The following is a 27906-nucleotide window of genomic DNA, read 5'->3' on the forward strand; positions in this document are numbered from 1 at the left end:
ACTGGCTTCAGGAGTCGTCTCCCTCCCAACCGCCTGGGCCGCTCCCGCCCAGCACCCACGCCTGAACTCGCCTTTCTCTTCGTACACTCGCTATCCCGCCGTTGCTGTCTTTTTTCCCTTGCCCCTGCCCTTGCGCTAGCCTCAGCTGCCGCTGCTGATCGCCCCGCGCCCGTCGCCCCTGCCAGCTCATCGACATAGCCTTCTCCGACGCCTGTTTCACTCGCACCAGGCCATCCTCGCCCGCTCCCTTGCTTGCTTTCACCACCACCACCGCCGCCAATTCGCAGCCTGTCAGCCCTGCCTCTCCGACTCTCCCCTCGCCCAAGACCTGCGCCTCTCCACGCCCGCCCTCTCGACCGCGCCCTTGACGTCCAGCGCATACAATCGCATCACCGACACCAACCGCCCGCCCTCCTGCCCACTCCCTTGTCCGCGTTGGCCCCGGGGGATCAGACGGCTAGGCGAACATGAAGAGGGGGACGTCATGATGCACGTTAGCACACTGCGCAATGGCGCACCACGGCGACAAGACACCACCCACCTCGACGTGCCTGCTATCCAGCCCACACACACGCCACCCCGGTCCAGACGGAGATGCAGACGGTCCCTCGTGCCCGCCGTCACCACCTTGTCGCCCCTTATTCTCGTCCTCGTTCTTGCCTCCTTCCTGCCCCTCGCCAGCGCCGTATTTGTAAACTTCCGAGACTGTCTGACACGCATCTACCTCGCCGACGGCAAGCAGACGCCATATCTTCGCTTCACCCCCGAGTACGTCTGGGCAGACTTCAGTCCCGAATACCGATTGAACTTTACCGTCTACGGAAATGTCTCTGGCCAAACCCAGGTTGGCGAATACCCGCCGCTGGACGACGACAACTGGAAAGACCCAAACAAGACATTTGGCAAACTCGTCGACCTGAACGAAAACCAAAAACACTACACCACCCTCTTCTGGAACAACAAGGTCGTTTCTTACTCTGCTTACAGCGCACCCCCTGCCCGCTTTTGCCAGTCCGTTCTCAACACCAGCTGTCCCATTGCGCCTGCTTTCAATGCAAACGCCAGCCAGTATTGGACTTTACCAGCCATCACCGTTGCCCGCGATTTCAGCAGTTCGTATGCATTCTCAACATGGGCCTCGACAATGCGCATTGTCTCTGGAAACGACAACGCCACCCCGCTCGGCTGCATATCTGCCAACATCACACCGGACCTTGGCAAGAAGCTTGCAGACTCCCTTTGCTACTTCCCCGCCGCTATACTCGCCCTGGTTGGTATCGCCACCGTCTTTGCCGCTACGTGCAGTCCCTGGGGAACCTCAAACGTCTTCCGCTCCACGAGCAACTACGGTCGAGACGAAGATCTCTTGCGCTTAGTCACACCAGGTTTTGGGGATTGTCTGCAGTACATCCAGTTTATCGTCCTTGCAGGCAGTCTTAGCCTCAACTACCCAGGCTTCTTCCAGCCAGCCGTCAGCCAGGCCAGCTGGTCGCTTCTTCTCTTCAACCAAAGCTTTGTCAGCGAGGGCAGCGGCTCCCAGAGTCTCATCGATGGCATATATTTCGTCAACGGCACCTACGGTCTCACTCGTCTCGGCCAGTATGTGGGAATGACAAAAGACGAAGACATATGGGCTTGCATGGCCATCTTCCTCCTTGTCTTGATTGCCTGTGTAGTCTCACTTACTCAACTAGGATTCTTCGTCCGCTGGCTTGTGCGCTGGCTTACAAACACTCAGGACGGTGATCTGACTGGAAAGAACTGGGCGTTTACTGCTGGCAACATCGTGCGCGTCATTTTTAACTACTTTTTGCTTCCCATCATAGCGTTGTCGCTATTCCAGCTCGTTGTAGCACCGCGCTCGCCGACATCTGTCGTGGTTACCGCCGTCATCATGCTCCTCCTTGTCGCTGGTGTGGTTACATGGATCTTCTGGTTCATCTTTACCACGCGCCCCCGAGCCCACTTGTTTGATGATCTACCCACCGTCTTGACATATGGCCCTCTTTACAACACCTACTCGGACGATGCGGCACCATTCGCCTTTATTCCTGTGTTGTTGACGATTGTACGTGGCATTGCCATTGGTGCTATCCAGCCCTCGGGCATCGCCCAAATCATCGTACTTGCGATATGTGAAGTTATACTAATCTTGACCCTGCACGCCTTCCGGCCATTCCAATCGAACACGTCGATGAACGCCTACCACACTTTCTTTTCAATAATTCGACTTGTTTGTGTTTTGCTTTCGGTAGCATTCGTACCCTCTCTCGACGTTGATGAGGCACCCAAAGGCTGGATCGGATACATCATCTTGCTGCTTCATGCTATTGTTTTGATATTCGGCTTCTTCCTGAATGCTCTTCAGACCATCATCGAAGTGTCGGCAAGACTTGCCGGCGTAGGCGGGGACCAGAGAGGTGGTCTTACTGCAGTCTTTGGAAAGCGACAATTATCCAAGCGCAATCTTCATCGACATGCTCGCAGCAGTCTCAACTCGAATGCCGTCATGCTTGCCCATGATGAGAACAAGAACATCCAGCTCATGAGCAGTCGATCCCGGAGTATGTCTGCCAGTTCGGCTGTTCTTCTGAACCAGCCATACGACCGAGATAGCCAACGCGCGAGCGTAGGCTTTGACGGATTCAGCCAGGGTGACTTTGGAAACGCCAGTCCGTTCCCCGGGCAGAACGCTGTACCTTTCAACTTTCTGGGTGGTGGGTCGGGCCAAAGCTCTAGGCGACCTACCATGGGTGCAATGGATGCCGCCGATCCATACTACCGCCCTCCACGACCCAGAAAACATACTATGGACTCGATAACGGCGACCGCACCTGGGAAAGCTCCTGCCCGAAACGCCGACATTGCTGATGCTCCATACTCGGACCAATTTGATGCGGACACGACCATGCCTTTCGAGGGTCCTTCGCGTAATTCCGGCACTCCAGCTCCGGCATATCTTCGACTGAACCGGGACGACTCTGATTCTAACCTTGACAGAAGGAACATTACCACGGACTATTCCGTAAGAGAATCGGACTTTTACTATGGTCTTCGCGGTCCTGCTTTGTCCTCACAACCAACGCGCAAGTTGAAGACTGGACCGGCGGATCCTATGGGCCCTGTTTCATCGGCTACAGGTTGGTTCAAGAGCCTGAATCTTCTTGGTGGGCGTAAGAAGGAAAAGAGCAAAGGTTTCGAAGTCGTCAGAAGCACGCGGATTCCGCCCCAAATGATGACTGTTGAAGAAGACACAACCTCACCCGAAATCACACAAGAGCCCTATCGGGACAGTCCAGAATCGCCTCCTCAGCCGAAGAATGCACCTGTAACCTCTGGTGTAGCATCAGCCGCCGTCTTGAGCGGCAACAGACGCGACTCTTCAGACAGCGAATCGGATAGCAGCGACGACGACCGGTTCGACCCGATGCATCGTGTCTCACCCACGGCGCCGGCTTTGGGTCCCATTGAGAGTTTTGGCGGAATTGAGCTTCCCAGTAGAATTGGGTCACGATCTTCCCGTATTACACAACCACCGGGGCCTCCAAGCCGTACGCCTACAATACCGCGCAAGAACTCGCGGCGAGTGGCGTCAACCGACTCTGAGCTGCTCCAAGAACAATTGCCAACGGCAATGGACGTCTCAAATTCGGCCAGTTCCAGATACCAGCATTCCCAGCAGAGCCATCACTTGATGCCAGGTGAATCTGGTGGGTTACCTATCCGTCTTCCTTTCGGGTCCAACGACCCATCACCTGAACGGACTCCTGGGCCCTCTGCTGCATCGAGCATATATCGTCACGACGGCGCCAGCGACTTGAATGCGCCAGGAGCAATTGGCACGGGTGAGCGGCCTCTGAGCACCGGCTACGTCCAACATCACATGATGAAAGACAGTGTTCAGACCGACGGCTATGATGCTGGAAGCCATCTTGAAGCTTCGGCAGAAATTGTTGACCGCAGTCGCAGCGGTAGCACGCAACACAGCAGGCGCAGTCACAACATGTGACGGCCGCTTCTTTAGGACATTCCTTACTTGCACTTGTGGCATCAATTCTGACCTACTTTTAATACATGTCAACGCAGACCGTGCATTTACGAATCTCTTTGCTGTATAATTGCTCAAAAAAAACGGGGTTGGGGGGCGTTTGCCTTGGTTGGGCGTAAGCAGTATGCTTTTCAGTGGCACATGCAAGTACAAAGCTATCTAGACATTTCATTTATTCATACACACAGGACATGGAGAGCTGCTAGTTGAGCCCGCATGCACAATAGTAATTCAAAAATAATTTATCTTTCAAGCCGATGTTGCACGTACAAATGCTTTGCAGATGACCTGCAGCAGCAACGACCTTGTGGCGTTAAGGATCTGCCAGGGCTGCCCGGGTGATAGTTGTTCCGTATGAAGCTAAGGTGTGGCGTCATGTGTCGCGTGAAACCGCTAAGATAACGATAGGAGTGGCGCCTGAGGCATTCACGCAGCACCCTCAGCGTGGTGCGCCCGGCCGAAACGCTCTTTGCTTTTCGTGGCTATGAATATCGCGTAGCCCGACCCAGCCTTGCTACCCTTCCTGCTTCGTCTTCATCTGGACTGCAGCAGTTGCCGCTACATGCGCCGTGTAGGACGAGTGGTTGAAGTTCCCCTGGCCGAGCCGACGCGCAAGGACCCACCTCCGCGCCTGTTCCCTCACCGCAACCCTCTGCTATTGATAGGTGAGTGAAGATGTCGACGCTTGGAGGTGTGGTGGGATGCTGACGGGAGAGAGCAGTCTTGCTACCGGCTACCTCAGCACGGTTCTAGCTAGGTAAAGGAGACGAACAAAGTGGCGGCACATTGCCGTATACCGCCCGACCTTCTCTACGTAGACACCAACCCTCCACTTTGTAATCACATGAGCAGTGGCTCTTTGGGTTGCTGTGGCGCCGGACTCACGCTCTTTGCACCTCTACAACCAGCCGTTAGATTCCTCACGCAGGCCAGATACACTTTAGATGTCTCCGAACGCTGCCCCGCGCCCGAGCGGACCTCATGCTCGCAGCTCACATGCCTACGAGAGTCATGGTGAAGGCGCGAGTAGCAATATACAAGGACAACGTGATATTCTCATGGGAAATGGCTCTCGACAGCATTCAGAGGCAGTTGTGGCGTCACACTTCCTGGCGCAAGACCCCGAAACGTGGATGGACTTTTTGAGAGACGGTACCGAAACCGACGTTAACCAGCAACCACATTCCAGCGAGCTCGACCCCGCTGCAGCCCACGAAGCTCGCGCAAACCCCTCTTCCATGCGATACACGCTCCCCAGCCGCCCCTCGCCGCGTACAGACTCGCTGTCCTCTCGCAGCTCTGACCGCAAGCGACGCCTGACAACAGCTGACTCGCCTATGAGGCGGCCATCGAGTATACGGATGCACTCTGAGACCACTGGTAACTCTAGTATGGACCCCATCGTCCTGGATTCCCCGCCTGCCTCTTTGCGAGCGCTTCCACCCACACCACCCGTCCCACCACAAGCCAACACTACGCCGGTCAGAAGGCAGAGCGATATCGTCCTGCCACCATGGCAGCCGGATAGCGATGTTACACAGTGTCCGGTGTGCAAGAGACCTTTTACATTTCTTCTTAGGAGGCATCATTGCAGGTAGGCTCACTACTCCCTTCTTTGTTGGGAGCGCTGTCCATGTCTTGACCAGTTGGGCATCCACGCCAGAATGGGCAAGAAGCTTGCAAATCGCAGGAGGAAACCTAATTTTGACAAAGCACATGCTGACGGTTGCCGACAGGAAGTGTGGAAGAGTCGTGTGCGCCACGTGTTCGCCACATCGTATCACTATACCCCGACAGTTCATCGTCCATCCCCCTTCCGAAATGGCGGCAAACTTCATTGATCTGACCGGGGATGATGAGAATGCCATGTCGGCTTTCGGCCCGTTCCGCAACCCAGCGCTAGGCGGAGGCGAGGAAGTCCGCGTTTGCAATCCATGTGTACCTGATCCCAATTTTAGCCCACCGCCGCAGTATCAACCCTCTGGCCGCGACCCAAGATATCCATTGCAATTTGCCCCGTCTCCCAGGTCACCCCACGCCCCACCAACGCACCCACGCGCTCATCGATCTGCATCAAGTGCGCATGATGCGTCACGGTTTGTGAATCCAGGACATGCTTATGTTAATCGCGAGGCTCCGATCGACAACAGCCAGAATAGGCGAGTGAGTTACCATGGCAGCTCAAACATCGGAGAGCGAAGACTACCTCCCCTCCCACCCTCTGCCACTCAACAGCAACATCCGCACCATCGCGCGCCACTCATTTCGCAGACATTGTCAAGTAACCGCCCTCGTCACCGGTCAACCTTTGGGGCCGCATCATTTGCAGGATCGCCGTTTGGACAAGCCACTTCCACTGCAATCCCCCAACCGCTACATCCTTATCACGCACAGCTACCTCAGCCTCGACGTCAGATCGCTGAGGAAGACGAATGTCCTATTTGCGGGGACGAGCTCCCCCCCAAGGGACCTGATGGCGATGAGACGGACCGTACCCGACACATTGAAGAGTGTATCGCCTTACATTCAGCTTCTCCTGGTCCCAAGGCAATACCTGCACCACAGACATCTGCAAGTCTGCCTACTCAGCGTACCCGTGGTATGAGCAGTGCGGGAAATGGCGAAGGGTCTAGCAATAGAATGAGCCATGCTGCGCGCGGCATGTTCCCCTATATTGCAACTGAGAAGGACTGTGTGGATGATGAGGGGGCGCAAGCAGAATGCACGATTTGTCTGGAAGACTTTGAGGCGGGAGATCGCATGGCGAGGTTGGTTTGTTGGTGCAAATTTCATGAGGTATGTTCTTTTATTGGATATTAGATACAGGGTGGAGAATGGTTACTAACAAAGGGCAGTCATGCATCAAAGAGTGGTGGAACAAAAAGGGCCGAGGAGCATGTCCTACGCATCAGTTGCAGGAATAACGACCTTACCGGGGCTCCTAAGCATCATTCCTTATTTTCTTCTTCCAGACGCTACATCGAATCGCCAGCATGACAGTCTCTTGGTTATAAGACCATTCGGTCAGGACATCCTTGGTTTTCACAGCACTCTCGCCCTCTCGTCCCCTTTCTTTTCACTACATCATTCGTCGTTGGCGTTATTTGCCTCGGGTATACCCTCTTGTCCCTCCTTTAGCGTTTCTTTTTTCCAGTCGTTTTGTCATTTTTCTGAAGGGAGCGTCTATCATCGATAATTGATATTGTTTAGCATAGAGGTACTCATCAAGGAGGGGGGAGTGTGGTGATGGCATTGCTATGGACATGGGTTTAGACTCCGCTTTGGCGTAATGATTATTATTGAAGTGCATTGTTCAACTGTAACGAGCTCCATGCATCCGGTGCGTTGTATGGCAACTGGCTTGATCGGGCAAGTTGCTCACGGCGCCAAGATTTCACCAACAAAACCCCATTTCGTATCGTCACCTATCCCAACACAACTGCAATACCATGCGGGAAAGCTCCATCATTTCTAGGCAATCCTCGCCCGCGAACCCGTGGCTCGCATATAGGCTCTATATGGCAGGTAATAAGTCACATGCGCCCAGATAAATCACTTCGGGAGATTGCACAGCCCTTCAAATCGTTCTCTCTGCGGTGCAGTTGAACTGGCGCGTCTAGGTCACTTCGTTCTATAAGACTAAATGCCTGCGCATGTTTCAAATCGAATTCGCTCTTCAAGAGTCCAGTTTCTTCCAATTGGCAATCCACCCCCTACTCGAGCATGAGATTCCTACATGATACAAGCGCGTTACTGTGCCTCTTTGGCGCATCGGCCTTCGTCTATGCTGCTGACCTGCCGGGCACTGTTCAATTCGATCTTGTTTTTCCAAGAAACGACACCATTTACAAGCCTGTATACCCCTTTCCCGTCGTGTTCGGCCTCACCAATGGCTCTGTGGCGTGGCCGTACAGTCTTCATTGGAGCTGGGACATCATCGCACTTGACAGAGATCAAAATATGGACATTATTATCGCAAACGGAGATTGGGTCACTGGGGTTTCAGCCCTCAATAAGTCGGCTCCGCCCCAAGACGCGCACCTCATCATTGATCTAGTCATTCAAATCCTCAATACCACATCCCGAAAACTACTTATGCGCTATACTTTCGGTATCAGAAAATCCTGCAACGAATCCACTGGCGAGATTTCACCTGATCCCGACCCCAGTGTCATCTCTCATGGCTTTGTCAAATTCGGCCTGGACCCTGAAAACGGTGATATACGTACCTGATCTTACCAATGTGGGTCCATGTGCCACCCCAGTCGCCTCTATGCGCATAGAGAAAGAGATAATCAGCTCCACAGGGCCGTATCCCATCCTGGCACTTGGAATGCAACCCACAAATTCCTGTGCTATTCCACTGAACAACACGCTTGCCGATCAGGTTGCTGAACTTATGCTCCAAGAGACTCAATTTCCAGACCAAAACTGGCCGAATGTGACGGGACTTGTGCGAGAATGCCGGCCAGACTTGTCGGGGGATACCAGGCTTAAGGGTAATGGGATGCTTTTGTTTTATGTGACTGTCTTTGCGGGCTTCGTCATCTTCTCGCTTATGTAATTATACCTGTTCTGATACTGCAGTTCCTTACCGTATACTGTAATCATAGAGTAATGTTAATACTTTACCATTTTCAACCGTAAGAGATCAACTGTTGTCCCATAGTGAAAGGGCTTATTTTGGATTATCTTCCATACAATTCTCATATTGCATCCGCTTGTTTGGGTGATGGTATCCCGTGGATGTGATACTACAGGAAAGCTTATGGACCTGGTCTATTCTGATTTGTGCTCGTGCACACCAAGGTTACGATTAGCCCTATATGCAGTCACCAATATTTTTTTTTATGGAAAAGGAACATTCGGTGGGTAGGCAATATACTGGCAAAGAGCATGAGACTGTCTAATTTGATTTACTATATTGTATTCAAAACACCATTGCTTTCACATCAGTACCAAAAAATATTACAAATACAACATTTGAACTGAGTGGGAAAAAAACCCGTAACCTTCCGGATATCAAATCAAATTCACTCCCGCATCTCCACAAGAATAGCCTCAAGCTGCTCCTTCTTCCAATCCTGCGAAATACTATAATGCGTATCATCCTCCTCCAACCTCAACACAACCTTCCCCCCAGCACCCTCCCGCCTCGCTGCAGTCTCAATCCCAATATTCGGCGGAATAAAAACATCATCTTTGCCATACCACAGCTTAACCGGTAACTCCCTTCTAATATCTTCAATCTTGAATCCCCACCCCCGACACACCACCCTCCCATCCAGCGCCACACCCCCGAATCCCTGCCTCTGCGACTCGCGACCCGCCCTAAGCGCCACTTTCAAAAACGCCTCATCACTCAGAATGCGTCGATTCTTTGTATTCTCAATCGAAGCAAGACGCTCAGGCTGCATCATCTTCTCGAGCTTGTCCTCATCACTCAGCTCCATGCGACCAAAAACATCGAGCCTGAAGAACATTTCTAGTAAAAACTCCGGGGCGAAGCGCCAGCCGTAGGGGAAACTAATCCAGTGTACCATGTCGGCTTTCCACATACTCATGTCCGGGGGTCCCAGGCCGCAGATTACAGAGACGCATTTTAGGTGGGTGGCGGGGAGGGCGAAGGCGCAGGCGAGGGCGTAGGGGCCGCCGCCCGATACGCCCAGTACGGAGTACGACGTTAAGCCGAGGTGCTGGGTCAGGTTTTCGACGTCTTTGGGCCAGGAGAGAAGGGTCCGGGATGTGTGGGCGGAGCTGAGACCTATGCCGGGTCGGTCGATGGCGATGATCCTGGCGTTGAGGGTGATGGCGAGGTCGTGGTAGGAGGAGGCTTCGAGACGGGAGCCGGGCAAGCCGTGTTGGTAGAGAATTGCGTGGCCGGTTGGCGAGCCGTATTCTGCGTATCCTAGCTTGCGTCCGTCGGGGAGAATGCAGGTTTTAGAGCTGTTGTTGTCGAGATTGTAGGAGGATGGAGGATGATTTTGGGGGTTGAGACTTGGGTCCGGTTTGTTTTCGTGCGACTCCATAACTAAGTGATTTTTATCTTGGGAACTGAGTTTTAGAGGGCAACTGAATTATATCTTATCGAATGGTGGGATATTTCTGATTTTGGGGACAGATGCTGGGGTTTTGAACCACTTTGAACGTCGTGTTCGGCAAGTCGGTTGGCCGATGTAAGGCGTCCGTAATACCACTCTCTCCGGTCCATCCCGCCGAACAACTCGTGACTAGCAAGGCAGCAGCATACATGTTTCGAAATATCGCGTGAGGGTAAATAGACTGTAAGGTTAGTAGCTGTATGTTCCAACCGATCGGTGAATTACAAAACGAATGCAGCAACCAAACGGTCAGAGCAGACATTCAAAGCGGCCATAGTTCTGTGGGGTGATATTTTGGCTTGGTGGGACTCGTTGCATATATCAATCACATTCGCCAACCCATCAGCCGTCTTCAAGGTGTGTCTGTAGTACAGCACATATCGTTGTTGTCGTTTGAACGTTTCTTTAAGATCCCCAACGGGGGGCGACTAAACCCAAAGGAGATACCAAGGTTCTGCGCGATAGAATCCTCGAGCTTGCGAAGAGTGTGTTCTGGATTTGGTGAACTCTTTGTGTACATTCCATCTCCGTAGTCAGTACTTGGCCGCATTTACCTCTCCCTTACACGAAGTATAATAGCAGAATTTACAACATTCGTCCACGGGTGCAGCTCAGCCAGCATTTCCAGTCCAATCGCTTGCAAGTCCTCTGAGAGTTGTAGGATCTAATTTCGGCCCAGTCAGCGAATAGATATCCAGAACAATTGTTTTGCGCGCATTGTTGATTGCAAAGGGACATCCTTCCATATGTCCAAAAAGAAAAGGGTGACGATAACTTACGGGATAAAGCACACTCCTCATCCCCCTCGCGCTCCTCGCCACAACCAAACATCCCGGCTGTAACCTCGCAGCCAAATCCCTCAGAATCTCCAACTTAGATCGCGTATCAGTTCCCACGAGCGCAGCCAAGAACACAACTTGTGACTTCGTCCATGAAACCTCGGCCCCAGGATCTTCCTGTGTGATATCTTCGTTCGTAAAACTCATGCGTTTCGAGAACCCAAGTTTAGTGCATAGAGCGGCGCTGAGACGCAGGGCAGTGTCGTCACGGTCGATGTTGTGAATGTGTGCGGTGGGATATTGGGATAGAAAGCATAGGGATGTCAGAGGTAGAGGGCCTGAGCCGATGAAGGCAATGGAGGTTGGTGGGGAGGAGGCGAAGGCGTTGATGAGGGAGGCTTCCAGGCGGGAGAGGTCAACGTAGTTGTCGTAGTAAGGGAATGATTGGAGGATGGCAGTCGAGGCCGCTTCTTGGCTAGTGTCTTTGCGGAGATATTAGTATTTTCTTTTCTCTCTAGGGGAAAGTTTTGCATGATGGTGACATACCCAGTTCTCTTAACATTCGCTCTGCGTGGAACTTTTCTAGCTCGCCCTCGGCCTCGGAACATATTGGACGTAACTTGTCACAGAGCTGCTCTACACCCGCTATGTTGAAGAAGTAGGTGGTGAATTCGGCGCTATAAGGCACCACACATAGATTTACCAGACGTGTCAAGAGGGTGTTGACTGAGTGTGAGGGCGCTAATGACGACAGCTCACTGAGCCTGGAGTGAATATCTCTTATCTCAGCTACTAGCTGGTGTGCTGCTGCGCTCGTTCCATTTGGAGTGACAGGTGGGGTAACTATGAGTGTCTTGGCCAAGGGCGTTGGCTTGGATACATTGGTAGTTGAGGGAAGTTGAGTGGTCGTCATATTGAATGTTCAACAAGGTGCTTTCTTGGTATCCTTTTATTGGTAATGTGTAAGATAGGAGTCAAAATTGCAGCAGCGGTCAAAATAGCAAATGTCTTATGTATCCAAGTTATCGCGATCCACCATTAGGCATCAAGTTTCAAGAGTGAGGCGCGTGGGGTGCGTGGGTGAAAGCTAGCAAACTCTTTCCGGTGTAAACCACTTGGTCAAAATAATAAGCATCAATCTAGTGGCGCTGGTTGGTCAAGCATACATGAGCACCATGCTGGTCATGTGAGAGTTTCAGGTTAGACCAAGGGAATTCGGCGATAAAATACGAATACGTGGGGTTTATTGTGCATTGAACATAAGTGTTTGCAGCAGGGTTGCAGAGTTTGACCTTGAAAGCGGGGAAATATTGCATTCTGCAGCTCCGATACCTACGTGAAAGCAAATCAGATACCACTGCTTGCTTCTAGAGTTGGTCTAGAACAGAAGTAAAGGCGATCGTTACGTGGGAGATCATAAGAGCCGCCAGAGCCGCCAGAAACACCAAGCAATTTGATACGTCGGGACAACCCGAGCATGTCATTCGAGACGTGGGGGTGGAGAGATTCGCGGGCGGGTGTTGTTTTTTGGTGCATTTAATGGGGAACTTGTCCGTCGCTGGGCCTTTGGTAGACCAGTTTCCCGCCAACCCACGTTTCCCTTACTGTTGCCTTCCGTAATGATTCAAAATCCATTCTCTCCAAGTCCTCGTCGACAACAATCCAGTCGGCGTACGCCCCCACTTTGATGACACCAGCTTTGCCTTCTAGAAATGCGGCGTATGCAGGGTTAACGGTAAAACCCTTCAGTGCTTGTTCGAAATTGAGTCTTTCTTCAGGATACCAACCAGTCTTGCCGCCGTCCGCATCTAGACCTGTTCTTGGGCTCCGTCGCGTGGTGGCCGCGTATATACCCTCAAAGATGCTGGCAGGCTCAACCGGAAAATCACTGCCTAGAACCAGCCCCTGAGATACCATTGAACGCATACGATATGCAGAGTCGCTTGTACGCTGGCGGCCAAGCCTAGTTTCCGCATACTCCATGTCTGAGGTTGCGTGTGTAGGTTGTATAGAGGGGATGATACCAAGCTCTTTAACTCGGACCTGATCATCCGGGTGGATGATTTGGAAATGTTCAATCCGGAAACGACGTTGTGATTGGCATTCGTAGGGAGTAACATCGGGGCACACCTTTTTCAAGGCAGCCTCAAAAGCGTCAACGGCGAGCCTGTTCGCAAGGTCCCCTATGGCATGAATGTTGACTTGGTATCCCTGCTCGGCCCACTTGAGCGTGACTTCTGACAATGCGGTTTCATTGACAAGGAGCGAGCCCGATGACGTGGGTTTGTCGCTATAAGGTTCGAGCATTGCGCTGCCCCAGCTGCCCAGTGCCCCATCTTTGTCATGTCAGCGTTTCTCTTAGATAGGCAACAACTATTACATACCTGCGAAGAGTTTCACACTCTTGACTTGGAATTTTCCGTTTGGCATGCTAATCTTCTCCACCGCCTCCGGACAAAAGGTGTTCCTAGTGTCGCATTCAATCATGGCGTTTACCCTAACAGTCCAGTCTTCGTCATTTGCGAGCTTCTCGTATAGCTTCAGGTCTCGTGGAACAACTCCAGCATCGTGCATCCCCACAATACCATACTGGTTCAAGTTGGCCATCGCAGCTTTGATGAACTTAGTCTTCCGCGCTGCGTCGGGCTTGGGATAGTGTTCCAGAACGATGTCCATGGCATTGTCGCAGAACACACCCTTCTCAGGTATCTCACCGCCAGGCACATCTGGCAGTGGCAAGGGAAGAAGGCCGAGTACCTTTTCAGAAACCCAGATGCAATGAACATCCACCCGGTCCAGCATTATATAGAGGTCTTTGAAGTCTTTAGATATTTCTAGATCTGACTACCGTTATGTCAGCAAGCAATCTCGGCAATCACGGCATCAAACAAGAATCCTGCGACGAGTACGCATAGTGTCTAGCAAAAGTAATCGCGATATATGACCATTGTGATTGTTCCACCACGAATGATTTCGTGAGACACCACGGAATTCGACGCATATTTTTGTTTAGGGGTGATTGGCTCATCAAGGTATTGGTAACACGTACTGAGGTTGGCCACTGTCCGAAGTGCGTCTGATCCCAGCCTACGCCCCTCAGCCACTGATCGCTTGTGCCCTCATCGGGACGGCCCGCTTTGTACTCAAGTAGCCTTTCCTGGACTTCAGCCATTGAGCTTGCACCAAACAAGCTCACAGAGTCTAGAGACTCTCCAAACTGTATTAGATGGCCGTGCCCGTCCCACAAGCCTGGGTACACGTATCCAGTACGCGCCTCCTTGACTTCATCGGAAGAAGCATCACCGGCGAAGACACTTGAGAAAAGACCGTCGTTGACTGTAAAACAATCTAGGTGTAATAGCTCCGGAGACAAGGTTTTGACAGACTTATAGCAATGAGTCGTGACGCGCAAGTTTGGGAGTCGATCACCAATGAAAGCCGGTAGTCCAAGCTGATAGATGAGGGCCACCAACACTACCGGGAGGGACAGCCAGAAATAGACGCCTGTGGAGGGCATTGTAGCTCTTCAACGCCCGGCTGGCAACGGCTGCGAGTTGAAAGGCATAAAATGCGTGAGTAGCATCGGGGAATTTTGTGGATTGGGGTGGGTAAGCGAGCACCAATGGCGCATGGGCGGGCGGAGCTGTTCCTGGTCTATCTGCATTGGTCGATTTCCATGTACTAGACTGTTCGCTTGGTCTTCTAGGCGGCGCTGTAGAATCTAGACACATAGCACTGCCAGTTGGGTTGCGAAATGGTGGCGAGAATGGAGCGCTTGGGTGGGGATTTGGACACGCACTTGCACATGCATCCAGGCGGCTCTTGGCGTGTGCCTCGCCGGCTCCTTCACCCGCCCCCGTGGTGGAGGCGATAACCAGCCATCTCACTTTGCATACAGCGGATCCGTCGTCACTCGCGTAGGTTGTTGGTCAAGCACTTTCGCTCTGTGCTTTAGGATCCGCACGCACCGGATTTTCAGGATTCTTGGCGAACAGAAAGGGCGGTGAGCGTCACCATCGAATTCGCATTCTCATGATTGCCTGTTGCAACGACCGCTCAAGGTCAATCGCCCCCCTTCTGGGTGAGGCTCATGCGTCCGCTCCACCGTGGCTTGTGTAGAGATTGGATGAAAGTAGTCGACCACTCAACAGAAGGCTGGGCCTGCAGCAAAGTTGGGTGGGGGCCAAGAAAGCAATCACTATTGCTAGGCGACATAAGCTTCACGACCTCGGTCTTTACCATCTGCCTTCTCGAGGCCACATCACATAGCGACAGGTCAGGCAGATGGCTGAGACAGAACTCGAGGTGCTGAAACAGCAGCTGGAGTCGCTGCAGCGCTCGCATGACGCCTTGCTAAACAGTCTCTCGACTAATGACATCTTCAAACCATCCGATGCTACCCACCTGCGTCGCAGCTCCACCCGGCTCGGTGGCGACACCGTCTTTGCCGATACATCAACACTTTCAGACGACAGCGACGACGACGAAGATGATTTCTTCGTCCAGGCCGAGCTCCCGGCCCACTCGTTCGACCATGAGCACCTCCGCGATCATCTCAAGAATCACTCCTGGGGCTTGCACGGCAGAGAGATATTAGCACCCATCCTCTCTGATCCTGTAAAACTTTCCAAACAGCCTCACCTATTTCAACAAGATGGAAATCCAGAAGATCGCAGCCATTACTCTCATTTTCAAGTCTACAGCGTCGGCCAGAATGGTGTCCCGAAACTAATCGAGGCTGCTAGTCCCGATAACGACATGTCCAATGCACATCAAATCTGGGAATCACTCAAGGAAATCCACAAACATGATGACGAAGTTGTGGTAGGGCGCATCACCATTGCGCGCGAACCTTCGCCCATTCTATTCGGCGCCCTACATCTAACTCTGCACAAAGCCTTCGATATGGACGAGCTTTTCCAAAAACTCGTTGAGACGGACGCGTCTTCTGCGCATATGTTCAGGGCTTTTGATGAGGACCCTAAGCACCAAAACACTTTCTTCTTCAATTTTGAGTATTACACAATTGTTGGAGAGGAGTGCAAACCGATGCAATGGCAGCTCGCTGACAAGACAAGTGGTGATTCCGAACACCACATTCCCTTGGCCCGATGCAGCGCCATCGTTGCACTAGTCCTTCATGATGAGAACCCTCGCCGCATCCGTAATCGGGCAAGACGTGCCAAAACCCGTTTCGGATGGGTCCATGACATCTGGTCACCGTACCAAGTCCTCCAATTGGAGTGTTTTCCCGACTGGAAATCACAGCCAACGCAAGGAACCCCCTATACGTTTGAGAGTGGTCACAAGTTTCTCAACGGCGCGGAGGCTTTTCTGCATTCTCTTTTGACCGAGTACCGAGATGCGAGAAAGAGATACGACGAGATATACAAGCGCATCACCGAGCTCGTTACTCCCCCGCTAGGCTTCTTGTTTGACGAGAAATTGCGGCAAAATCGGCTTTTCGAAGATAAGGATTTTACCTGGACACGCCGGTATTTCTACGCCCACCAGACCCTGGGCAGTGTCAACAATAGCATCAAATCCATGATCGATGCTTTTGAGGATACCTTTACTGAAGATATCTGGGAGGGAAGGAATAAGATGTTGTGGCCGCTGTTTGAAGAATCTCCGCGGAACGAACATTGGAGACGTCGCCTGCGCTTACTAAGATTGCAGTTTGAGCGAGAAATGAAGGAGCTTCGGACAATCATAGCAGAGAATAATGAAAGAAGACATGAAATTGAGACGCTGCAGGAACAACTCTTCTCAGGTACGAGTATCCAAGAGTCCCGGAAGTCTGTGGAATTAGCAGATGTTACCGTGCACCAAGGCTACAACATCAAAGTCCTTACCATTGTCAACTTGTTCTTCATGGTAAGTCTAGAAAAGCATCAGGGTGTAGAGTGTGTTAAAATAGCAAAGAAAGCTTACTGACATCCCTGACAGCCCCTTACTTTTGTCACCTCCATTTTCGGCATGACAAACATGCCTGAGAAAGCGGGTTTCACAAACTTTGCAGTGGTCCTCGTCGCCATATGTATACCCTTCTTCAGTATCATCGGTTTTCTTTCCACCAAATATGGCTACAGCATCTGGGCGCAAAAGACCAAAGAGCTCTGGCGCTTCATCTCACCCAAAAAGGACAAAAAGAAACTCCTAGACGATGAGAACGTATCTCCACGCGGTCATGTCAATCGTACGCTGTCTACACAAGAGGCTATGCGCACGAGGTTGGGTGCAAATTATGCAGTACCAAGGAGATTGTCGGGTGGAAGACCACAGCCTAGCCACCCTAATATTCAACGCATGGTACAAAGAATGGGCGAAGGGCGACAGAGCGGACTGATGCGGATGGGGACTTTGGTCGACGATGAGAGCCAAGAGTCAGAAAAGGTAGAGCCTGGTATAAAGAGGGGGAACACGATGATTGAGATTCGCGAACCATGATCTTGCCGTCTGTCACCGTCTCTTGTGTAGTAGCGAATACGGCCGCCTCCAACGCCAGAACCAGCACCGTGGTAGCGAACCTACATAAACTTTTGGAGTCGCCTCACCACTACGACTTTGGGCTAGGGCACTATTTGTCGGGCTGCCCTCTATTTTTTTTCATTCACATGATGCGATGTTGATGCCTAAATGATTAACACGGCTCTTATAGAAACGACCTAATGTTCACGAAGATACGAGGTAGATGCTATATGCAAATATTTATACTTATCACGCACAAAATCTGCTACAACATATATGACGATAATAACGGTCTTATCTGGTTCACGTATCAACAACCCCTTAATATTAACCCGTCTCTGTTATCGCATGCGCTATTTACTTCTTCATTGGACCATGTTCCCCTGGGTAGTAAGCCGCCACTCGGAATACTGCTGACTGCTGCGAATAACCTTAAATAATAAAGAAAGTTTACAGCCACCGGGTTACAGGTCGAATATGCGATACGGTGTCGGCGTTCTACTCCGAGCCCGGTCCGGCTTAAGTGATAGTCGGCGCTTTGACAGTGTTACAAAGCCAAGGAAGAATTCCTATACTAGGCAGACGTGGCTATTAGGGACCAACATGGTGTAGCGAACCTAGTTACATAGTCTCCCGCCAAGCCCCCATCGTATTCGCTTCTCTGTATGTCACTACAACTGCAGTCTGGAATTTGGCGCTGCAGGTCGAACTTCATGGCGCAATGTTGTACTGTATGTTACGATAGAAATGGATGGATTCATAGCATGCGTGTGGATGTCTGCCAAAGAAGTAGCGAAAAACAGCTAGTTATATGACTTTCAATACAACTAAGTATTACCATATGTCCTTGACGTCTTTTCAATTCCACCACTGCTATCCTGTCAAACCAAAAGAAAAAAAATGGGAAGGGGGGGTATCCAAAATCTGCAAAAACACCAGCTTCTGCGTTTTCATCTCTGTTTTATTTTTCTCTCTGACCAGAATCATGATAATATCCAATAGATATTTTGAGAACAAGAACAAAAGAAATGCAGGTTATACACAAAAGGATAGGTCCCCGTAGATGCCTTTACGTACACATCCATTACCCTGTTTTTCTTTATTTTTCCAGCTCCCTCCTCCTTAGAAAGGGAGGGGGCGCGCGGACACCCATCCCAGGATAGAAAAGAAAAATTGGTATATAAAACGTGACAGAAGTCAAAATGATGAAAATGGGGGTATATAGATAGGGGGTTTGTTTTTCGTTCATCGTACGCGAGGACCAGGACCGCCGCTTCCGCTCTCAATGTGCGGGCTCGACCAGTCGATTTGTGGGGACTCAAAAGTTTTCGTGATGGGCGGTGCGTCGCCGCTTGATCTGCTGCTCTCGCTGGCGGGGTGCAGTCCTGAGGGGGGACCATGTTCGCTGATTCGCACTTCGACGTCCATACTCTTCATGATACCGGGGCCCTTATGTTCTTCTTCGTCGGTGAGGATGGCGCGGTCGCTTTCGTCGTCGAGGACGCTTTCGCCGGGAATACGCGAATGGTAGGCTTTGCTGCCTTGGAAGTTCTTCAAGGGGATGCCGTTGCTTCCTGCGGCGCCACCTCCGATGGTAGAGTGGCCGCCGTACCCGTAGGCTGGGGTCCTGCCTGAGCCAGTCAGGGTCGATGGGAGAATCTTGGAGAAGAAGTGATCAAAGGCTTTGCGAAGAGGTGGGAGCGATGCGATTATGATGCCGAGGGAGAGTTCGGCGCCGGACCAGACGGTCAATGGTACTCCGTCCCATGTTGGATCTCTGGTTGAGACGATGGTTTTGAGCTCAATAGTCTTGAAGATGGAGCATATTGTGGCGCTGAGAGGAGATTAAGTGTTAATTGGAGGGGATTCTAGTAGTTTTTGACGTGTTTGGACTTACGGGATACTGAGCAGAAAAACAATACGAATCCCCCACTGAGTTCGTCGGTTCAGTTGCACGTGTGATAGATAGATCAGAGGTGCAGCCATGTAAACAACATCAGTAATAATATTACTGATGCCCTGGGCGTAGGACTGTGGGAGAGTGCCTTTGGCCCAGCAGTGACTCTCTCCTTTATATCCAAAGTTCCAGTTCTTCTCCAATGGTGTGCATCCAAACAATGTAAAGACAGGGGCCAAGAAGTTCAGGGCTGTGACCATCAGGATGGACGCCCAGATAATGACTTGGTAGATCCTAGAAAAGTTGAGGATGAGCAGCCATGCACAAATGGACCACTTCAAAAATGCCACAGCAATGATGTCTGCGAACACAGTCAGCATATACGTTTATGATGAATGTCTTGACAAACGTACTGACGATCTGAGTGATCCATAGATAGTGGCTATATCTCAAGATATTAGGCAAGACAGTAGGGTCCATAATATGGCGACCCAGTCCATTGTCTGTGATAACCTGGGTAAAGGATGTTGCAGTGATATTGAGAGCCTGCAAGGGTTCAGGTTAGAACTGTGAACTGCCGTGGGAACAGGTGTAGGGCTGAAAAGTAAGACTTACACCTGCGACGATCAACAGATAATCACTAGTCATGAATCTGCGAGATCGAGAAAAGCCGTAGATGATTCTCCATACAAGAAACACGGTAGCGATCAGCGACATCGACCACATTGGTATCAGGACTTCGAGCCGCCGATTGGGCCATTGCTGGGTGACTGGATCCATATCGTGCCGGGGTGGGACGGTCGGAATCAAGAAGAAAAAGAAAAGGCAGAAACGTCCATTCGGAGTCTGTGGTGTACGTAAGGATATATCATGTACGTGTACTTGGATTCAGGCCCAACTCTGTTAGTATGTTGGCCGCACCGCGTCCGACTGAGCAAAGCGTGAGTCCAAAGTCGACCAGCTGCAGAGGCGGGTGGAAGGGCCAGATCGATCATAGAAGGCCCGTACAAGCGCTCCAGAGCGGTTCTCGAAACGAGCCGGCTCGGAGCTTTGCGATACATACGCATCCTTACATCAAAGCTAATGAGCTGACCCAGGCTGTGTTTGTGCATAAACGAGACCATGCGCACTGCAAGCCGGTCCAATTGGAGAAGGGGTCCAGGGTGGTCGAGTATCCATGAATCAAGAGAATGCATAGCAGACGGGTCATCACATGTACGGAAACGGGGGAATCATGTCACTGTGTAGGTGGGATTTCCATGACAGAGACAGCGGATGTCGTAGACCAAGTCCTGTCATTGATGCATGACACAATGCGCAACAGTGGTGCAACGTGGTTTACAGACAGCAGTGTTTACCAGGCGGTCGGCACAGAGCGTATGCGGGCAAATCAGGCACAAATCCATGGTTCGCGGTGGTGCGGATGCCTTTACGACTCGTCGCACGATGAGATGGCACGATGGGAGCGGGAGAGCCATAGGACGCTAGTGGGGTCAGCCTCGTTAGCGTCCGCTACGGCCGCTTTATTCCGTAGCCAAAGCCACCACACAAAACTCCGCGTCGTTTCCGTCTCCCTCTTTTCTCCTAACGCCTTGGAGAAGACGCCACAATATTGCTTCTGCTGTCCATTCCATCTTCCGGCATCCCCAAGCGAACCTCACCTTGTCAAGTCTATCCGCGTATAGAAGCATCATGAAGCTAGAAGCCAGAAGCCCATCAGCTCATGGTATCGCAACACCCCCCCTCCCCCCCAAAAAAAACACCCCCCACTCACTCAGCCTATTCTCACGTCCACCATCCGCAGTTAGCATCAACGTCCGAAGCTAGCTGAGTCTATGCAAAACCTCAGGGTGAGAAGAAGACGGCACGGCAAAATAAGCTGAGGCGGACCACTGCCGGCCACACAGCCATTGGGTGACCGCCCCCCATATTTGCCCTGCCGATTCAATACCGAGACTATCCTCTAATCTTGGAGACGGCCCGTGTTCCTTTTGGTGAATGCGTGGTTGTGGCAACCACCACTTGAAGGTGCACACGTGCATACAGGCCATACACGTTCGCATCAGGGTCGCGTGGGTTGCCCGTGTAAGTAGGGATGTATTGTAGATTACAGGGGACACGCGGCGTTGTTGATCCGGCCAACTGGCAACAGTTACTACTGGAAAGGCGACCAGCCCTAAGGATCCAAGTGACATTACATACCACATGGACGAATCGGCACATTAGCTTGCCGAGCGCCTTAACCACACACGGCAGACGAGGATTACGCAGCGAAAAGTATTCCTGTAGCACCTAGCTGTATCCAAGGTTGACATGCAATCTGCAGCTATTCTGCGTAAAATCTCCGACACGCACTACTGGCTTCCCATGGCCATTATTTAATAACCTGTTTCCCATACGCATACATGGCAATGTTGTTTGTGGCGCCTCAGCCGCCGTTGTGGACGCCTCTGCCGTTGCTACGGGAGCCTCACATGTCGCTTAAACCCAAGCGCATCATCGTTCGAAACTGAAGTTTCTTCCTTGGACCCAGTCTGTAGCGGGGGTGGCGCACTAGTTGGCGAAAGTAAGATTGGCCAGAACATGCAGGCTCGCCTTCAGTGCCTACCGCTTCTACTGCCGAAGATCCCTCCATTGGGTGCATAGGCCGCAGTATCTATCCACTGAAACCCATCCTTTGGTAAGAATTGAATTGCCCTTGGTTCCGTGGACCGGGTCCCACCGGTGCCTGACAGGCCTCCCAAAGCGTCACGGTGCAGCCAGGGGCACGTACGCTTTGCATGTCCGGCTGTAGGATCACATCTATTGAGACGTCCCCTTTCACATCACCCCATTCTGTTCCTCTAGAACGAATAGGTACATGCAGTCAAGCATGGCTGCACCCAATGCATCAATTAAGCATTATCTCCCTGGCTTAGCGAGTCGTCCAAATAAGTATTTTCTATGTCGGAGGGATAAGGCCGCACCCACCATTTCCCACGTGGCGGACGAGCTCTCGACCTATGCAAGCAACGATTCAGCGAACAGTTCGGCCCGTATAAAGCATATATTGCCTGCACATTCTTGAAGTACCACACCAGACCGACCCATACGTACATTCGTTAATAGACTAATCTTCATTTTTGTGCGTCAAGATGCCTGCTTTCTCACGCTTGGCTGTCGCTGTCCAGCTCGTTGCTGTCTTTGTGTCGCCCGTTCTTGGTGCGGCATACAACCAACAATACGACTATGTCATTGTTGGTGGAGGTGTCACTGGCTTGATTGTAGCCAACCGTCTTAGTGAAGACTCGCGCAGTATGTATCCCACCAGAGCACGATAAACATATACCTGCTCACACTCGCGAAATAGAGACTGTTCTTGTCATTGAGGCTGGTGACAATGTTGACACGCCCTCGACCAAGATTCCATGGAAGGCCAATGATCTCACCTCTGCCAACGGGCTGATTTGGGAGAACTACACGTCGGTGGCGGAACCTGGTCTTGGCAATGGCTCATTCCCAGTTATAGCAGCAAAGGTCCTGGGTGGCGGTTCAGTCATCAACGGCATGGTGTATGACCGTGGTGCTGCTGCTGATTATGATGCGTGGGAGGCCCTTGGTAACAAGGGTTGGGGCTGGGAGGGAATGGAGCCATACTTCATCAAGGGCACTACCTTCCAGCCTCCTTCTGAAAAGACTATCCGTGACTTCAACATCACCTTTGACCCCTCGACCTACGGCCATGGACCGCTCACTGTCTCCATCACATCAACCCAGTATCAAGATATTAAGGCTTACTGGGCAGCATGGAAGGCTAGTGGTGTTCATGTGCCAGTCGACGGAAATGCTGGGGAGGCTTATGGTGTTTCTTGGTACCCCAATACCATGGACGCGACCACTGGACGTCGTGCCCACGCGCGTTATGCATACTACGACCCCATCCAGAGGCGCCGTAACCTGCACATCATCACGGGCGCCACTGCCAAGAGGGTCATCCTCGATGACCGACCAAAGCCCATGGCCCAAGGTGTCGAGGTGACCGACAAGACAGGCAAGACTACTTGCTTCTACGCCAAAAAGGAGGTCATCCTTGCTGCCGGTGCTATCCAAACTCCAAAGATTCTCCAGCTTAGTGGTGTTGGTCCCAGAGCTGTGTTGCAAGCTGCGGGCATCAAGACCAGGGTTGAGCTCGATTCCGTAGGCGCCAACTTCCAGGACCACCCATACGCCACAGCCATCTTCAACACAACGTCCAACTTCTTCCCTAACCTCCAGTCACTAAACACCAATGCTACTTTCAACGCTTCTGCCTGGAAGGAGTACGAGCAGTACAAGACGGGTCCCTACACGTATGCTCGTGGCAACGCACTTGCCTTCATCCCCCTTTCTGACACTACCAACAACACCCAGGCCCTCATCGACATGGTGAACGGTCAGAAGGCTACCGACTTCCTTCCCAGCATCTATAAGAAGAACTCCAAGCTCGCGGCGGGATATGCAAAGCAGCGCAAGGTTCTTGCCAACTTGCTTGCACGTAAGGACGCAGCCGCTACTGAAATGACACTGGCTGCCGATGGTAGCTACGCCCTTATCGGTATTGAGAAGCCCCTCTCGCGTGGTAGCATCACCATCAATGCCAAGAACCCCAACGGAGCTCCCGATGTTGCATTCAATGCCTTTGTGAACCCTGTGGACCGTCTGATCATGTCGATCGGTCTCCGCTTTTTCCGTAGCGTGTGGGCGCGCCCCGAGCTCAAGAGCTACAAGATCAGCGAGACAGTTCCTGGTGCGCAGTTCAAGACGGACAAGGAGATTTTCGACGCTCTCCTCAAGCAATCCATGCTTCAACCTTCCCTTGTTCACCCTGCGGGTACTTGCTCCATGATGGCTGAGAAGGATGGTGGCTGTGTCAGCGACAAGCTGCTCGTGTATGGAACTCAGCACTTGTCTGTTGTCGATGCTTCAATCATCCCCCTCATCCCATCTTGCCATCTCCAGGCCACCATGTATGGTATTGGTGAGAAGGCTGCGGATATCATCAAGGCGAGGTAGGAAAGGTAAAGCAGGTGGAGTGGATTTGAGTTTGCGGAATTCTTGTAAATAGGTTTTTTGTAATTGCACTCATGCAGCGTATTTTAATTTGTTGACCTGACGGTGGTGTGACCTGAATGATGCTGCCAAGGTGCTCGATATATAAGTATGTCACACACTATTTGCGAAGAGCTTGTAAGCAACATAATGCAATCCTTGCGTTCGGTCTTGGAATTTCCGCTTATACGCGTCTAGGGTGGTGAGTGGTCGTTTAGACAGAGTGCCCGTATCAGGCGCGGGGCGTGTATTTCCGTTGATGCGAAAGTATCGTGTTAGCGTCCTGACTATACTTACATGTGCATACATATGTATGTAAGCATGAGGGGACCAAAGAAGGGCTGATGCAGGATGCGAGGTACAAACTTTATCAGGGTTGGTCTCGAGCCCCCACGCTCAGGGTCAGGCGTGGGGGCTACGATCGCCCCTCCATCCATGGTTGCGTCATTACCAGGCAAAAGTTAACTCCACCATACTCCATGTATGTGCGCTGCCATACATCACTGCAGCAACACACCAGAGCCGCCTGGTGCACTGCTCCGCCATGAAGCTGCTCAAGAGCCAGATTGAACACAAGACAGGCGCCGGCTTCGCCACGCTGCTGCCTGAGGAACCTGAGGATATGTGGCATGCCTACAACCTCATCCAGGAGCACGACCAGATCCGCGCGAAAGCAGTGCGCCGTGTCTCAAAGACATCTGATGCCGGCTCCACCTCGTCGCAGCGCATTACCCTTGACCTCACCATCACCGTTACCTCGACCGACTTTGATATTGGCTCCGAACAGCTGCATGTGTCTGGCCGCGTCGCAAAGGAAAATGAGCACGTCAAGCTGGGGCAGCACCACACGCTGGACCTGGAGCTCAACCGCAAGTTCACAATAGAAAAGGCAGATGGTTGGGACAGCATCGCTCTTGAGCAGCTCAAGGAGGCATGCGACGCCTCGAAACGCGCAGAGCTATGGGCAGTCGTGCTGGGCGAAGGCGTCGCAAACATATGCATGATTACAGAACACCAGACTATTCTGCGCCAGAAGGTCGAAGTACCTGTGCCCAGGAAACGCAGGGGTGGCGTCGATGGCCACAGCAAAGGCATGGAGCGCTTCTTTTCCACCACCCTCTCTACGCTCCTCCGCCAAATCGACCTCCCAAATGCTTCAAACTCGACACAAGGCAAAACACTTCCCTTGCTCCTCGCCAGCCCCGGCTTCGTCGCCACAGCCTTTCTTCAGTACATCAAAGAAGAAGCAACAAGAACAACAAACAAGCCGCTAATGGCTTTAATACCCTCCATCATCGTCGCGCATTCCTCGTCAGCCCATATACATTCTCTAAACGAGGTCCTTTCCTCTCCAGCCATTACCGCAAAACTCTCCGACACCAAATTCGCCCGTGAGACGGCCCTCATGGACAAATTCAACACACTCATGCGCCTCGACGATGGCCGCGCATGGTACGGTCCCCGCGAGGTGGAACGTGCAGTTGCCAAGGGAGCTGTCGGGAGAGGCGGCGGCGTGCTTCTAATCAACAATGTACTTTTCCGTGCGCAAAACGTAAAGGAGCGAAGGAGATGGGTCAAGCTGGTTGACCAAGTACGAGACGTGGAAGGTGGTGAGGTAAGGGTTCTTAGCTCATTACACGAGAGTGGCAAGAGGTTGGAGGGACTGGGTAATGTCGCTGCTATATTAACGTATCCTCTCGAAGATTTGGATGAGGAAGGGGATCCAGGCGATGAGGCTGGTGTTGGGGACGAGGAACAGGGCGAGATGGTGATATAGTGCTTTGAACTGTTTGCCCACGCCCTGTGTACATGAAAAAAAAAGACGGTGGATGGTGGATAGCCTGATTATACCCGTTACGATATACCCACGAAATAAACAAGTCTTCCTATAACCCCGTCTAAAATATACCACTCCCCTTGGCACACATACACAACATATACCCGTCATAGATCTCAGAGCTGAAACCCCGAGGTTTGAGTACAGACTTCCTGCTCGAATCTTTACCCTAACTACGAAGTCATGTTTTTGATACCCGCTTCCGGTAGGTTGAGGCGTGGCCTGCCATTTTTACTGACAAAAAGATCAGATACGACATGCGCTAAACATACACAAGCAAGTAAAGTCACATCCCTCACAATGCTCCTCTAACTACGGCTCTGTATCCATGCTATCCCAAATTCTCTCTTCCTACAGTATTGGGCTGGCGGTAGTGGCTTCGTGAGCAGTCCATGAGTATTGGTGGTAGCAGTAAGATCGAAAATTATATGTTTACGTAGGTTATAAAGCAGAATCTCGAATAACAGTTATCTACAAGAATAGTCTGCTTGTATGTTAAGGGAGATACCAGGCCAAATATCCGCTCACTTTCTCAACCCCTATGCCACACGCTCCACATACACCCCTTCATCTAGCTTAAACCACTCTAATTGCATTGCATATCTTGCACCGCTGGTCTTACATAACAGGAGGTATATAGGTTCCGTTTGTACAGTCGTATTTCGGCAGGAACGACGGTGGCTTGGTGGTGTGGGAAACGCACCTGGTAGGTTGAAGGCCCGACAGATATCAATAGTTGGTGAAGGCTTAGAAGCTATTATAGCACTTTTCGTGTAGCCTTACTACGAGCTCTCTCTCTCTCTCTCCCCTCTCTCTATTATTGAGACAAGATGGTTTCTACTTATCATTCAAATTTATAATGTTTTCTTTAAAAAGTTTCAACTTATTTCGTATAGGATCAAGAGAGAAGCGTGAACCCGTTAGAGGAGAGAGAGATATATATAAAAAATCAATGAAGCCAGTACGTTCGTATGTAATACAATGGTGTGACAAGGCTGCTTGACTAGTAGAAGGAAATATCTACGAGGCTTGTGACCCTTGAGATAATCGCTCTTAACTAGGTATTCTAGGCGCCTGTAAGCTCTATCATTTGCTGGTATATACGCCCTATAGAAGGTTTATATAGACTTTAAACTGATTAATCAACTGATTAGTAGAAATAACGCCGCGGGTCTAGTAATTCTTGCGGTGGGAAGTGGTAGTGCAAGTGAAGGTTCTAACGACGTTGGTGAGAGAAGAGTGGAGGAATAGGGATGGGTTATAGGTCTAGGTAGACTGATTAGGAGATTACGATGGAGAGAATAAGAGTTTAGTAGTGTGATCAATTCATATAGAGCAGTGTGTTAGCCGGAATTGCACCAAGTCTGCAATTGTGTTTTGCCCAACTGGTTAGCTTTTCTTTAGATCTCTAAATCTCTAGAAAAAGAATAATCAAGCAAAATATAGTCTGAATATGTATTTATAGAGGTTTACACATAGATGATAGACGTAAGAATAACTTTACTTATACTACGGATGCTGTTGGAATCAATTAGGACTCGACTTTGAGTCCTACTGATCCGCGACACTGATTGGTCGACACGAGCACTGTGTTACAAGTAACAAGAAGGATTCTCTCCTTGACAAATGACGAGATGGCTGAGAGCCTATGGACGTCCACGTCAGAAGGTAATGATCAACGCGGGGCGCTGATCACGTGACTTGGC

The 27906-nt window shown here is 51.3% G+C and overlaps 13 protein-coding genes across 13 annotated transcripts; 9 read left to right on the top strand and 4 right to left on the bottom strand.

Moving 5' to 3' along the window:
- Positions 1-484: 484 nt before the first annotated feature.
- On the top strand, positions 485-4009 carry COCCADRAFT_4466 (uncharacterized protein; the record flags this gene model as incomplete). Its single annotated transcript, XM_007713372.1, has 1 exon — positions 485-4009. One exon carries the CDS (start codon positions 485-487, stop codon positions 4007-4009), a length of 3525 nt encoding a protein of 1174 aa, XP_007711562.1.
- A 983-nt stretch (positions 4010-4992) lies between these two features.
- On the top strand, positions 4993-6972 carry COCCADRAFT_94261 (uncharacterized protein; the record flags this gene model as incomplete). The annotated part of the gene is made up of 3 exons (XM_007713413.1): positions 4993-5642; positions 5785-6844; positions 6904-6972. 3 exons carry the CDS (start codon positions 4993-4995, stop codon positions 6970-6972), a joined length of 1779 nt encoding a protein of 592 aa, XP_007711603.1.
- A 441-nt stretch (positions 6973-7413) lies between these two features.
- COCCADRAFT_94350 (uncharacterized protein) lies at positions 7414-7599 on the top strand (the record flags this gene model as incomplete). The annotated part of the gene is made up of 1 exon (XM_007713414.1): positions 7414-7599. A coding segment is annotated over one exon (186 nt), but the record flags the coding sequence as incomplete, so codon positions are not given.
- Positions 7600-7771: 172 nt separating this feature from the next.
- COCCADRAFT_4469 (uncharacterized protein) lies at positions 7772-8281 on the top strand (the record flags this gene model as incomplete). Its single annotated transcript, XM_007713373.1, has 1 exon — positions 7772-8281. One exon carries the CDS (start codon positions 7772-7774, stop codon positions 8279-8281), a length of 510 nt encoding a protein of 169 aa, XP_007711563.1.
- Positions 8282-9081: 800 nt separating this feature from the next.
- On the bottom strand, positions 9082-10077 carry COCCADRAFT_94281 (uncharacterized protein; the record flags this gene model as incomplete). Its single annotated transcript, XM_007713415.1, has 1 exon — positions 9082-10077. The coding sequence occupies one exon, from the start codon at positions 10075-10077 to the stop codon at positions 9082-9084; it is 996 nt and encodes a 331-aa protein (XP_007711605.1).
- Positions 10078-10699: 622 nt separating this feature from the next.
- Positions 10700-11841, bottom strand: COCCADRAFT_4471 (uncharacterized protein; the record flags this gene model as incomplete). Its single annotated transcript, XM_007713374.1, has 3 exons — positions 10700-10813; positions 10929-11410; positions 11475-11841. The coding sequence occupies 3 exons, from the start codon at positions 11839-11841 to the stop codon at positions 10700-10702; spliced, it is 963 nt and encodes a 320-aa protein (XP_007711564.1).
- A 623-nt stretch (positions 11842-12464) lies between these two features.
- Positions 12465-14445, bottom strand: COCCADRAFT_4472 (uncharacterized protein; the record flags this gene model as incomplete). The annotated part of the gene is made up of 3 exons (XM_007713375.1): positions 12465-13264; positions 13313-13772; positions 13978-14445. 3 exons carry the CDS (start codon positions 14443-14445, stop codon positions 12465-12467), a joined length of 1728 nt encoding a protein of 575 aa, XP_007711565.1.
- A 767-nt stretch (positions 14446-15212) lies between these two features.
- COCCADRAFT_4473 (uncharacterized protein) lies at positions 15213-17378 on the top strand (the record flags this gene model as incomplete). The annotated part of the gene is made up of 2 exons (XM_007713376.1): positions 15213-16805; positions 16878-17378. 2 exons carry the CDS (start codon positions 15213-15215, stop codon positions 17376-17378), a joined length of 2094 nt encoding a protein of 697 aa, XP_007711566.1.
- A 1266-nt stretch (positions 17379-18644) lies between these two features.
- COCCADRAFT_94296 (uncharacterized protein) lies at positions 18645-20076 on the bottom strand (the record flags this gene model as incomplete). The annotated part of the gene is made up of 4 exons (XM_007713416.1): positions 18645-19233; positions 19297-19657; positions 19710-19842; positions 19912-20076. The coding sequence occupies 4 exons, from the start codon at positions 20074-20076 to the stop codon at positions 18645-18647; spliced, it is 1248 nt and encodes a 415-aa protein (XP_007711606.1).
- A 533-nt stretch (positions 20077-20609) lies between these two features.
- On the top strand, positions 20610-20981 carry COCCADRAFT_94243 (uncharacterized protein; the record flags this gene model as incomplete). The annotated part of the gene is made up of 1 exon (XM_007713417.1): positions 20610-20981. The coding sequence occupies one exon, from the start codon at positions 20610-20612 to the stop codon at positions 20979-20981; it is 372 nt and encodes a 123-aa protein (XP_007711607.1).
- A 1449-nt stretch (positions 20982-22430) lies between these two features.
- Positions 22431-24327, top strand: COCCADRAFT_4475 (GMC oxidoreductase; the record flags this gene model as incomplete). The annotated part of the gene is made up of 2 exons (XM_007713377.1): positions 22431-22590; positions 22646-24327. The coding sequence occupies 2 exons, from the start codon at positions 22431-22433 to the stop codon at positions 24325-24327; spliced, it is 1842 nt and encodes a 613-aa protein (XP_007711567.1).
- Positions 24328-24707: 380 nt separating this feature from the next.
- On the top strand, positions 24708-24911 carry COCCADRAFT_94244 (uncharacterized protein; the record flags this gene model as incomplete). The annotated part of the gene is made up of 1 exon (XM_007713418.1): positions 24708-24911. The coding sequence occupies one exon, from the start codon at positions 24708-24710 to the stop codon at positions 24909-24911; it is 204 nt and encodes a 67-aa protein (XP_007711608.1).
- On the top strand, positions 24908-26140 carry COCCADRAFT_94259 (uncharacterized protein; the record flags this gene model as incomplete). The annotated part of the gene is made up of 1 exon (XM_007713419.1): positions 24908-26140. One exon carries the CDS (start codon positions 24908-24910, stop codon positions 26138-26140), a length of 1233 nt encoding a protein of 410 aa, XP_007711609.1.
- Between the last annotated feature and the right edge of the window lie 1766 nt (positions 26141-27906).

The sequence above is a fragment of the Bipolaris zeicola genome, assembly GCF_000523435.1.
Source record: "Bipolaris zeicola 26-R-13 unplaced genomic scaffold scaffold_60, whole genome shotgun sequence".
Lineage (NCBI taxonomy): Eukaryota > Fungi > Ascomycota > Dothideomycetes > Pleosporales > Pleosporaceae > Bipolaris > Bipolaris zeicola.